The sequence below is a fragment of the Talpa occidentalis genome, unplaced genomic scaffold, assembly GCF_014898055.3.
Source record: "Talpa occidentalis isolate TD23 unplaced genomic scaffold, MPIMG_talOcc4v2.1 talOcc4.7, whole genome shotgun sequence".
Classification (NCBI taxonomy): Eukaryota; Metazoa; Chordata; class Mammalia; order Eulipotyphla; family Talpidae; genus Talpa; species Talpa occidentalis.
The window spans coordinates 92,445,292-92,458,303 of NW_023605083.1; the positions used below are offsets into that span (position 1 = coordinate 92,445,292).

Consider the following 13,012-nt stretch of genomic DNA (forward strand, 5'->3'; position numbering starts at 1 on the left):
AGTAGGAAGAATTTAAGATTTAATTGTGGCTCAGGCTCATTGCTGATGACCCAACGAATGATAAAAACACTAAATGAAGCTCAACTTCCCAGATCTTTTATTAATCCAAAAGGCACAGCCGCGCTTCTTACTGACATAGGCATGTGTTACCCCACTTTGTGCATAAAAGGCTAAATAATTACTAAATGAACTTGGGCTAAGTGAATCTTCAGATTTTATCTTAACCAGAAATAAACAATATTCCAATTAAACAGATTCCTATATCTTGGAAAGTCTCATATATTTAAACTACTTTAGAGAGTATTATCTTTTGAGACTATGAGCAGATTCAACCCCCTCCCTCCAATTCTTATAATGGAGTCTTTTTTTCTTTTCAATCCACCCTCCTACCTATCCTGAAGTTTTAACCTTTAGTACCTCAGTACCTATTTGGAGTTAGGAATTTACAGAGGTAATTAAGTTAAAATGGGATAACTTAGGGAAGGTCCCCATTCACCGCAAGTGGTGTTCTTGCAGGAATATAGGACAGACACACAGACACATGGGAAAAGACCATAGACGACACAGGGAGGGGAGGAGGAAAGTCTTACAGAGAAACCAACCTTGAGACTCCCTTGATCCCACACTGCTAGCCTCTACTTGTGAGAAATAAGTTTCTGATGTTTAAGTTACCTGTGGTACTCTTTCATGGCAGCCCTAGCAAACTAATACAGAGGGTTTCTTGGCAAGCTTTGTGTCTAATGGGTTCCCTGTAATCCCAAATCTAGTTGCCTCCACTAATCACAAACACCACACTATCAGAAAATTAATATGCAGATCACTTTTTTATTCTCAGAATAAAAAAGTACACCACAAGGAATCATTAGACCTGAAGTGTCTTTTAATCTGGCTTTCCTGACCTTTATTAATACCTCTAATAATAGAGGTTGAGGAAAAATACAGAATTAACCTGAAGAATTCAAGTAGAAGTAACTGAAATTGAAAACCCATTCCCATCTTGCTTTGAAAGGGTTACTGGATTTAGATGGCTATCATCCAGAGCAAAAGATTTACTGAAGAAAAGCCCTTTTTCTTTTTTTGAATGAATATGAGTTTGAAAATGATTTGTCAGTGAAGTGTCAGTTCTGAGTAGGTGGGATGGGGAGGTCAGTGACAAAGTAATATTGTCCTAACTATCAATTAGGATAATATCCTCAAGCAAACTATAATGGCTGATGGAAGTTTCTCAAAATATTAAAAATGGATCTACCATATGATCCAGCAAGTCTACTCCAAGGTGTCCACCCAAAGAATACAAAAACACTAATTCGAAGGGATATATGTACTCCTAAGTTCACTGCAGCTTTATTTATAACAGTTAAGTTATGAAAACAGTTCAAATGCCCAAGGACAGAGGACACTTATAGGAGTGGATCCCAAAAATGTGGTATACATCTACAATGGCATACCACTCAGCTATAAAAAGAAGGAACTCTTGTCCTTGTGACCAAATGAATAGTTCTAAGTGTAGAAAGTCAGAAGAAGAAAGACAAACACTGGATGGCTCACTTATTGTGGAATATAGAGAAACATAATGGTCAGTCAAAACCAAACCAATAAAAAACTCATTATCTCAATGCAAAACTAAGGTAACCAAAAGGGGGCCCAGAGGAACATGGCAGAGGATTATTGGGACACTGGTGGTTAGGCAGGGTGTGAAAATACACATTTGTACAAGTTTAAGCCTATAAACCCCAAAGCAGATACAACGATGTAAACCTACTTTATCTCAAAACATGTAACATGGAAAAAAACAAAACAAAACTGTAATGGCTGGTCAAACTAAAGAAGAAAGTGAAACTTTCAAAGAATTAAGATAGTTGAACAGTTCAGAAGAATTTCTAAAAGTCAGTAGTAGTGACAAATTACTCTTTAAGTCTATAGCCCACAGAAACAGGAAGGTGTGAAAAGGAAAATTTACTACATCAAATAGCAACTTCATTGGCTGAGCATATAGTATGCCCAACGCTATGCTGAGTACTCAGTATGCATCTCATTTAATCTCCTATTTAATGAGTTAAAGGTATTATATTCAATATATCATCCCAAGCAAAGATTAAGTTCAGGTTATGTAACTATACATCCATTTGATAACATATAATTATATAGGTGATTGAAATTATCTCCATAATTTTCTTTTTAAATTGTGGCTACTACTGTAGAAACATTTAAATTACATGTGACTTACATTATATTTCTACTGGAGAGCACTGTTCTATACTAAATCTATTAGGCTCTCCTTAAAATCTAGGCAGAACAGTACTTTATTTGCTTAATCATATTAGACATCTAACTAGGAATTAAGGAAAAGTTTCTGGTGCTTTTAAACTTACAAAACGAGATGAGTTATCATTTTTCACAGTCTTCGCATTTCCAAATGATTCCAGAATTGGATTTGCTTGCAAAAGCTGCCGTTCAAGTTCCCCCTAAAAGACATTATACATACACACACACAGACATATAAATAAAAGCAAATGTATGTTAATCTCTTGTTTTTACTCCAGTCCTCAGGGGAAAAACAAAACAAAAGCTTCCTGTTTTTTCACTTTGTTTGCCATTAGCAACTTTTATTGGCTTCTTATTCTTGGTCTTAATAGGAATTCTTGGTCTGCTAGAGGAAAAACATTAGCATCCATAAAGTGATCACAAGGAAAAGAAAATATTGCATTGACTAGAGAAGATAAATTTGTAGATAAATCTGTCCAGGATACAGAAATTAGGAAGAGAATTTTGAAAATAAAGCAAATTGGCACTCATGAAATTTAGCATGATGCGTCAATGAAAAACTTAATGCTAATACTTCTGTTTATTTCTACCCTGCTTTGTTCCAAAGGTTTAAGGCAGCTAATTTTAAGAATCACCATGTTGCTGATATAAGACTTGTCATTTTTCTGAGGCTTTCACGTAATACCTAAATGAGACAGACAGGACAATGTCCTCCTCCCCAAGTTCAGAGATGACAAAGATGGCAATGCTACTGATTTCTTGGCTGAGATCTAAAAGGCTAAGTATATAGTATTTGGTATAATATATGCTTTACTCAGTCTTTACATATATGCAGATTAGGCTATAAAACAGATCTCACAAACAAAATGTTTAAGTACATTAATATAGCTTTAGTCATGAAACATAATAGAAAGCTGCATGAGAATGTGTGATACCATTTCTAGCCATGAAAAGCACTAGAAAGCGATGTTGAGTTCCTGGAATGTAATTTCAGAATTACACTGTTTGACTTAAGTAAACCTGCTTTTTCCAACACAGATCTTACTCCTATATTTTTAAAAACCCATGGTACTCTAGACCTAAAGAGAAGGAAACAAGAAAAACTGCTAGCAAGTGTGATCCTCCAAGCAAAAAAAGGAATATAAGGAAGCTCACATATTTTTAATTTATAGTTAGTTGCTTTGTGATGTATATTATCATCAAATGAAAAAACAGGGAACAATATGTGCCAAACACAGTCTCAGTAGCTAACCTCATAGTTAGAAAGGTAGGGACGTGTGCTACGGCACATGACACAGTAAGGAGACAGGATCCTTATAGGTTTCCTCCTTATACAACCTGGATAAAGGCAGAACAATCTACAATCCACAGTTGTGTTCAACTGAAACCTCTGAGAAACCAGTCCCGTTAAGAACCCTGAGCTATGTAAGTTTCATTACATCTTATCAACTCACCTTACTGATCAGATGTTGCTCCCCGTACATGGAATCTTCTAATCTTACTGACTTTAAAACACCAGATTGTTTCTGATGTGACTTTTTCTACACATGATACACAATCAAGACTTCCTATACAAGGTATGTTGAACCAACTGTAATGACTGAGAGTCATCACTGAGAACCTTAGTTATTCTGTGATATGAAAGAGTGACTCTTCCCTTAGGTCAGTAGTGACCTCCATCCATATGCTTACTGCTAACATCCTACAATACCCTTGGTACACTGGCTCTGCAACAATTGTTTGGGCTCCAGTATGCTTTTCACTGTAGTCTCTGTGATCAGTATGTAGAAACTGTCAGAAAAACAGTGACTTCTGGTCAGTGAAAAGCAGAGTGTTACCCTCACATTAAATATCTACCGTTAATCAAGGAATTAGAATACAAAGTCCTTAAAAATTACACTTTATCCTGTCAAATCATAGTGAAAATACATCAGATAAGAATGTAACTTTCAAATGTTTTCCTAACAGGTATTGTATACCCCATTTTAATATTCCCTAGACATGACTACAATGATTCTTTCAGTTACGTTTATTGATTCTTTTTTTTTCTTTTCCTTTGTGTGTATTCTACTAATTCTATTCTCCTCTGTTGGCTTAATGTAATTGGCTACATCCCTTGTGTCTAGCTCAGTATCAGGTGAAAATGATGCTCAGGATTGTGTGTTGAATGAATGAACAATCAGTGATCCTAAAACGTTCTAGTAGTATTTGGGAGGGAATGGTGTTGAAACAAAGGCGGCAATAAGGGTGGGGTTAAGTCACCATAGTAACTGTAAACTCAGGTGCTTCTGTGTTCCTACTGTTGGGGGCATTACATTAACAGTGACATGGTAGAACTCTAAGAGATCTGTGATAAAAATGAGACCAAGTAAGATCTCAGACTCAAATCATAAAAAGCTTGACACGAAGTTAATATAAAACATGCAGAAATGGTCCTAAATTAAGTGATTACCACTAAATTTGATTGTTTCTGTGCTGATCAATTTCACACTTAGATAATGGCACTAACATCTCTTATGAAGCCATTTATAAACCATCAAGGGGCAGTGATGTGGTGCTAACCTTTCTGCTGAGTTGGATAAGCAATGTCCTTTATTTCTATTCTCTATAACAAGACACATTATTTGGGAACATGGGGAAAAACTTTAGTAGCTTGAAATTATTTTTTAAAGTTCAAATAATTTACAACTGCATAATGCTCTAAAGGTTTACTAATTATGATGCAAACTAATGTTTATTGTAGATCATGTTATAAATACTTGCTTTATGACACATGTAGGATAAATTTGAAATTGGTAAAAAAATATGTACACCTCTCACAAATCTCTAGTTCAACATGCAAGAGGAGTTGGGCTAGGGTCATGCTGCACGTGGCAGGCCAGATGGGGTGAAGCTACGGGAGCGCCACTGACCCAAGGAGGAGGGTGGAAAGTAAATGGCAGCAACTCATCACCATGTTGAGGACCAGATTCCAATCTCCACTGGCAGGTGCTAATTTCTGAACTTGTTACTTGCCATCTTCACCTTTTTGTCTTAAATGAAGGCAGGTTGGAGCAGTAGACATGAAGTCATTCTGAAGCTGCCATATTGATGTGGGTGACACAAAAGACAGCCAGACAGGTGGACTGGTTAAAAGCAACCATTCTTACGGAAGGGCCAATTTTCAGAAACCAGTCACTTTCAAATCTGCTCTGAAATAGCACTTTGCTCAGATTTTGGAGTGGCACTCAACACTGGGAACACTAAGCCAGACTTTCAGGGTCCGTAACGGTAACCTATGAAAGGGAAGATGGCACTGAAATGGGATACTTAGGAGATAAAGCCAAAGAAGATTGCTGTTATAAAAAGTGCACCAAAAGTTTATAGGTAAATGTTTATTTAATGCTTAATTCTTAAATATTGTGACCTTATTTTTAAAAATTGATTTCTTTTATATATATTTGTTCATACTTTCTTAGTGAGGACTAAATTTTAAATGTAAACATGAAAGACCAATCACTCACATCACTAAGATGGCTATAATAAAAAAAATGACAGCTGCCGATAAGGATATGGAGAAACTGGCACCCTTATTTATATATTGCTGGTAGGAATGTAAAATAATTCAAACACTTTGAAAAACAGAGTTACTCAAAATGTTAAAAGGGAGTTACCACATGACCCAGCAATTCCACTCCTTAGTATGCACCCTTGGGAACTAAAAATATGTCTGCCCCCCAATGCGCCCCTCCAAAAAAAGTTCACTGCAGCATTCTTTATAATGGCCCAAAAGTGGAAACAACCCAACTATCCATCAATTGGTGAATGAATGAAACATGGCATATTTAATATAATGGAGTATTTGGCCAAAAAATGAAATGAAGTACTTATACCCACGACAGGGTTGATAAACCTTGAACACATAGTGATAGCTCAATCACAAAATGACATACTGACTCCATTCATATGAAATGCCCAGAATAGGCAAATTCATAGAGACAAAAAGTAAATTAATAGTTTTTAGGGAGGATATGCAAGATGCCTCCTAGTGAGTATAGGATTTCTTCTTGAAGTGATTAAAATATTCTAAAATTGACTATAGTGTTAATATGCTAAAAAATACTGAACTATACACACCTTAAATGGGTGACTCTTATGGTATATGAATTAAACCTCAATAAAGTTTTGTTTATTTGCTCAATTCTTTTTTAACAAGACAAAAATCAAAGGCCTAGAAATGCCTTTCCCTTTGTTTCTACAATTCATACTATTGCCTAAAGGTAACAGTCTATTGTCTAGAAATCGATACAAATGGTCACTGGAGACCGAATGTTTGCCTATGAATGTCAATGTAAACTTACAAACCAATGATATCAAGTGAAAGAAACACTGACTTTACAAAGTACAAACTTTCAACATTATTTTACAGCAGTCATTCTCAAAATGGACTGAGGAAGTCATGAATAGGGGTACCCCAGGAGTGTGGGAGAGAGTGTGGGCAAAGAAGTAACATCTTGACATAACCCTCTCCAGAATGTGATCATTCCCTACCACTCACAAGTATCTCATATTCTTCAGGTGTGCTGGGGGAAGAAAAATCAGTTGAGAACTAGTGCTCCTCTCCTATTTCTGAAAATATAAACATAGCTACTATTCAACTAGACCACTATCAAATTAAACTTGGGAAAAGCAGCACTGAAGTTTCTGCGCAGGGTAAACACATGCAGTAAGACATGCAAATCAACAACCACAACAAAGCAGCCCAAAGAAGCAGTTGCCGTCTTTAAAAAAAAACTTGCTTCCCAGGATTGATCTGACCCAAAGTAAAATCTACAGGTAGGCATGCTACTCACATACAAGAGGGATCCACTCTGTAGTTTAAAATGACATCAAAACAAAATGTTAACGATAATGATTTATGTATTCCATATTACTTGGAAAACCTAAATCTGTACATTAATCATTCAACACTATTTCACTGGCAATTGAAGCACATATTAAAAGGTCATTTAGTATGCACTTCTAAAGCACAAACAAAAACTGGTTTCTGGTCTAGAGATTCCTCCTTAACTGGCAAAGAGGGCTTTAAATATCCTAGAGATAAAGATAATTTCATTAGCCCTCCCAATTTGTATCACTGATTGGGTCTGTAGCTAAAGGAGCAAAAGAATTTCATGGGCCATCACAGATATAATACACCTTCACTGTCTGAGAATTTCTAAGAATTTTATGAAAGCTATCTGAAGATCTCATATCTTTGACTATTCTTTTAATTATCTGATTGCTTCTTTACATTAATATACTTCCATAAATCAACATTATCTTGTCTTGCTTTATATTAGCTTTACATCATTATGTTTGTGGAAGACAGTCAAACCAAAACCATTCCAGTGTTGGGGTAGGGATTAGTCCAAGTACAGACATCTCACGATATCCGAGGCATCTGGCTCAGTTCTGCCCTCCCTCTCTTCCAAGGAGCAGAAAATACTCCAATTTGTGAAGTGTCCACTGCCACCCCTATGGAGCGAAGGTGGGCATCTGATATTAGGAAGAACACTCTCCCCAACTACTTCTCCTGAATAAAGAAAATTCTAACTTTATGTCTTAGAATGATGCCTTTAGTATAGAACATATAGAGGGCGTAACATTTTAACAGATTAAAAATGTGTCAACCCAAAAGGTACAACTTTCAAAGTTGTAGCCCCAAAGTCAAAATTTAATGCACATCACAAAACTAGGTTTCTTTGTGTTTATTAAGTATTAAACTCTTTCCACTTAGTATCTGACACATGAAACCCTAAATTTACAGGTTCCATAAACATGCAATCCAATGTCATAACAGGGTAATAAATATTAAAATTCATTTAGAAAACAAATTTAAAGCAAAATGGCATGCTGCTTCTCAAGAAAGAATAAGCCGCTAAGCAACAAATTTTCAAAATTAAATATTTTTTTCATGACATACTTCATTCAGAACTAATGGCATTTGTTTCTAGTAGAGACTCAATCTAAAGACAGAAATTAGCGCAAACACGCAAGACTAAGAAGCATAAAGAAAAGCACTTGCCTGGTGTTTCACTGGTTTAGGCGATTCCTGCTGTTCATTACAAACAGATAAATGCAAATGTTAGCAAGTTTGGGTCTTTCCCTAGCAGTAAGCCATATCCAAAGCACCAAGTCAATGTGCAATTTAGAACTGTGAAAGTTGGTTAGGCTGGCATTCACTCAGGCCATTTTAACTACCACTTCTGCATATCTACAAAATAAAGATAACTGACATAATCTTACCCCATTGCTATTATCAATTCTCCCAAAATGTCTACCCTCTCCTTGAGGGAGGCCCACAGCTTTAGCTGCTGTGGACAGTAGCAACATGCTGCTCTGCAAGTTCAGAAAGAATGGCTAGAAATATCTGAGGGTCTATTTTTTGGGGAAAGTAAGAATTCTTTGTAAGCACTGCTCATCAATTGTCACCAAATCTTTGCTAGAAATGAGGTCTCAAGTTACAACCATAATTGCTGTTGCCTTGTTAGAATAACCAGTTAAAAGCAATTTCCTGAACAACCTGCTCCCCTGCTGGGTAGAACAAGAGCTGCTGGGTGGGAAGGGGTAGTGAGAGGGCCAGGGCTTTCACAGTAGTTGTATACTGAGCAGTCTGCTTCCTTATTCTTGTTTCTGAAATTATAAAAGAATAAATCTAAGATTTAAAAGGACAACAGAACAAAAACTTACAGGAATATTATGGTCCTTTCGTCCTTTATGTGAAGAAGCAACATGAGCAAGGTACTGAATGACTTTCTTAGTGTTTTCTGTCTTCCCAGCACCTGATTCACCCCTGAAAGAAACAGTAACATTGGCCTTTTTTTCTTAAGCATAACATACAGTCTAAAAATTGAAAAAAATAAACTGAATTGGAACAAGAATCAGTAGAAAATATAAAGAGTAAATAGGAAGAAATATCAGTTGTAAAAAAAAAAAATTAATGTATTAAATTAACCCAGATAATTTTTTGGTAGAAGTCACTAAGGACATAGGAAAATGTTCACAACACTTTTTCTTCCCTTGGAATTGGAGGTTCCACCAGAAAAGTTAACTTTATCAAGAATGTTCAAAAGAGTCCTGCAGTATCAGAAACATACGTAGCACTAGAAAAGACTTACTAAAACAACTAATTTAATTCAAAAGAACTTAATGAACCCTGTGATATGATGCTTGCTAATTACTGTTATATATGAAAAAATAGTTTGCAGAGAATTTAGACATTAATCACCAATAAATATCACATGAGTCTTCCCTTATTAAGTCTTCCTAAAATGTATTGTTTAGAGGGTGACCTTAAAATAGAAGTAAACCAATTATACCTTCACTTAGTGCCTTTAAAATTACAACTTTACAGATATTAGAAAATAAAGTGAGAGAAAGTGACACAGATTACATCACTAGGTGATATTCTTTCCACTTGCATTGTTTCAAGTGGCATGTTAACCTGTTTTCAGGGGATTGTAATTAAAGTGGTCCTTGTATTACTGATATTCATCAAAGCTAGTTAAAGCCTTCTTAGTTCATCGTCAAAGTAGACTAATGATGGGTCTCTTTATTGTACCAATGCAATATCTTGTCCACACCTCACTAAACATCTTCAAAATGATCACTGGCCTCCCACACTGGGCTCTCTGAGGAGGATTATGACCTCTTGCATTTATTTGTGTTGGTTTCTTTTTTAATCCGTGTAACTTTGCATGGTGTTCACACATAACCAGCACATCATTTGTAGAGAAAATGATAGGATATTATGAATTTTGCTGTGAACTGAGACAAATGCCATCACTTTATACAGTTTATATTTACAAGAAGGTTGCTTTTTATTTCTACTCATTACTAAGCTTTAAATTCAGGTAAGCTGGGCCTCCCTGGTGGCGCAAGGGGTTAATTCTCAGGACTATGAAGCTATCACCAGCCACTGCAGCATGTTCAATCCCTGCCCAGGGAGGTACCCACATGGCGCAGCAGACCTCTCCTGTCTCGCCCGCTGCTCCCCTCAGCAGTGTATTTCAGTAGCTCCACCTGTTCTGCTCCCCACTCTGTCTCTGGTGAATCCTCTCAATCCCCATACCTCTGGCCTACATCCCACTCTTGAATGCATAAATAAGTAAATCTTTAAAAAAATAAATTCAGGTAAGCTGCTGGGAATACAATGAAACCTGAATTATGGCCTCTCTGTTAAAATATTTCAAGTTTTCTAAGATACGACCAAAGTAAACCTATCTGATCAACAGAACTTCAATTTTTTTTTTTTAAAGATTTATTTATTTATACAAGCACTGGGTACAGTCAGAAGTGCGGGAGGGTGAGAGAATTCACCAGAGCCAGAGCAGGGAGCAGAGCAGGCAGAAGGACAGAAGTACACTACTGAGGGGAGCAGTGGGTGGCAGGAGAGGTCTGCGCGCCATGTGGGACCCTCCTCTGGTGGCCAGGGAGCAGCTGGGGATCGAACCGGTGCTGCAGAGGCTGCGGGCAGCTTCGCAACCCAGTGCTCAACCACTGTGCCACCGGGGAGGCCCCAGACAGAACTTCAATTTGGATTAAAATATTTACTATCTCATTAGATTAAAAAAAAAAAAAAAAAAACAACCAGAAACTTAAAAATGCCAACAAATAATCCTCTAAACTTGTCTTATCTAAGACTTGAAAAATCTAATTTTTCTGCTCCTTTCTTGGAATTGTGCTATTTGAGTGGTCCATGACTTAAAATTTTTTAGTAGACTAGCTATATAAGCTTAATTCTCTGCATCCAGATTCCTACAATCTCAACTGTAGAGGGGTTAGCAAAAAGATCCTGTTGACCCGATAGATGTATGGCTTTGAGGAAGGAAACTGTCTTTTCTGGGTCTCAGCATCACCACTTATAAAATGTAGCAATTGGGTCAGATTCTTTCTAGCTCCAAGATTTGATGATTCTAGATACAATCTACTCAAGGTATATAAGAATATTTTATTTAAGCTTATCAACCACCACCTATTGTTATACTATCTACTGTTATGTTAAAAATCATCCCCTTTTGTGTTTTGCCATCTAGAAGCTTTGTATCTTTCGCACTGAAACCTACCAAATATTATTATTTTTTTTTTTTTTTGGTTTACAAGAAGGCAATTTATTTTAACAGAAAATAATTTGACGAGTCCTGTTCACAGACGGCGACCATGGCGACCCCCCTTCCTGCGGGTGCTATCAGAGGGGATGGGGGTGACATCCTCAATCCGCCCAATTTTCATTCCTGAGCGGGCAAGGGCTCTGAGGGCTGACTGTGCCCCAGGTCCAGGAGTCTTGGTCCGATTTCCTCCTGTAGCCCGGAGTTTGATGTGGAGGGCAGTGATACCCAGTTCCTTGCACCTCTGTGCCACATCCTGGGCTGCCAACATAGCAGCATATGGCGAGGATTCATCTCGGTCAGCCTTCACCTTCATCCCACCGGTTACACGGCAGATGGTTTCCTTGCCAGAGAGATCAGTGACGTGGACGAAAGTGTCATTGAAGGATGCAAAGATGTGGCAGACACCAAATACGTTTTCTCCTTCAGCCACCTGAGGTCCGAGGCTGATGACCTGTTCTTCCTTCTTTTCCTTCCCCTTGCGAGGTGCCATTTCTGCGCGTCTTCTCCAGACTCCGCCACCGGAAAGCTACCAAATATTATTAATGTTTCTATCTACTATTTATGTTCCCTGCAACATTATATCTGTCTACATTCTCATTTTCATATAATCTATATTATTATATCCTCATGTATTTCTAGAACTTTGATGGCTTCCCTTTTTATACTTCAATTTAAATCAAACTGAAAGCAAAATAGGGTTGAGGGAAAGATTTAATCTAACTTCCCCCAAAACGATCCACCCATATCCCAATAACAACAGTTAGCATTCATCCTCCAATGACTTGAAATGCTATCTTTACATTATACTCACTCTTCTCCCTATGGCTTATTCCAAAGCCAGCCCTGTCTTGAAGTACTTTTGAAATATAACTAACCAAAATACACATCATTATTGTTCTTCTTAAAAAACAAACTAAATAATCTTTTGAGGTTTATTTTTCAGATGTCAAATAAACTTGCCCTGTTATTATTCCCCATTACCCTGCTCCCCTAATTAAAAAAAAAAAATAGGTGGAGTTTTTGTGTATGTAATATTAATATACATACTATTTTGGGGAGAAATGATACCTAAGAGACAGCGATGAAGGTAAGCTTTGTATTTTTAAAAAATATTTATTTATGCATACAAGAACTGGGGTGTAGGCCAGAGGTCTGGAGTACGTAAGAGGATTCACCAAAGAGAGTGGCGAGCAGAACAGGCAGATCCATTGAAATACACTGCTGAGGGGAGCAGTGGGTGAGACAGGAGCCGTCTGCTGCACCATATGGGTTAGGTTCCCTGGCCAGGGATCAAACTTGTGATGCAGTGGCTGGTTAACCCCTGCACCACCAGGGAAGCCCTAAGCTTTGTATTTTTCTGAGTACAAAACAATCATGTCTTTGTCTTGTTGGAATCACAATGCCTGCCATAGTAGGGTGCTTTAAATTTTGTTAAATACGTGAATATAGGCCCCACACATACTGTTCTGTCTATTCTAGCCTCTTAAATTTTTTGTTCCTATCATAAATGTCCTTTCATTACTATTTTACTTCTTACCTGGCTACCAATGATATATGAGGTCATGATTTTCATTCAGTCAACAAACATTTGCAAATCAACTTCCATGTGCTAGAAA

At 37.2% G+C, this 13,012-nt stretch overlaps 2 protein-coding genes across 4 annotated transcripts in view; both read right to left on the reverse strand.

Moving 5' to 3' along the window:
• The window catches only part of MYH10 (myosin heavy chain 10), a 143,666-nt gene that overhangs the window by 80,215 nt on the left and 50,439 nt on the right, over nt 1-13,012 (reverse strand). For 2 of the 3 annotated variants that reach the window (XM_037494707.2, XM_037494708.2), the window contains exons 5-7: nt 8,977-9,079; nt 8,312-8,341; nt 2,373-2,465 (exon numbers count right to left, since the gene is read on the reverse strand). In XM_037494707.2, the coding sequence (XP_037350604.1) occupies nt 2,373-2,465; nt 8,312-8,341; nt 8,977-9,079 (226 nt within the window). The remainder of the gene's footprint in view (nt 1-2,372; nt 2,466-8,311; nt 8,342-8,976; nt 9,080-13,012) is intronic. The other variant, XM_054689852.1, reaches the window with a different exon arrangement.
• LOC119232613 (40S ribosomal protein S14-like) lies at nt 11,359-11,935 on the reverse strand. Its single transcript, XM_037494721.2, has one exon. It carries the CDS (start codon nt 11,884-11,886, stop codon nt 11,431-11,433), a length of 456 nt encoding a protein of 151 aa, XP_037350618.1. The 5' UTR covers nt 11,887-11,935; the 3' UTR covers nt 11,359-11,430.

Bases quoted from the DNA above. Each gene is read 5' to 3' on its own strand.
- LOC119232613 (XM_037494721.2), bottom strand. From the start codon at position 11,886: ATGGCACCTCGCAAGGGGAAGGAAAAGAAGGAAGAACAGGTCATCAGC.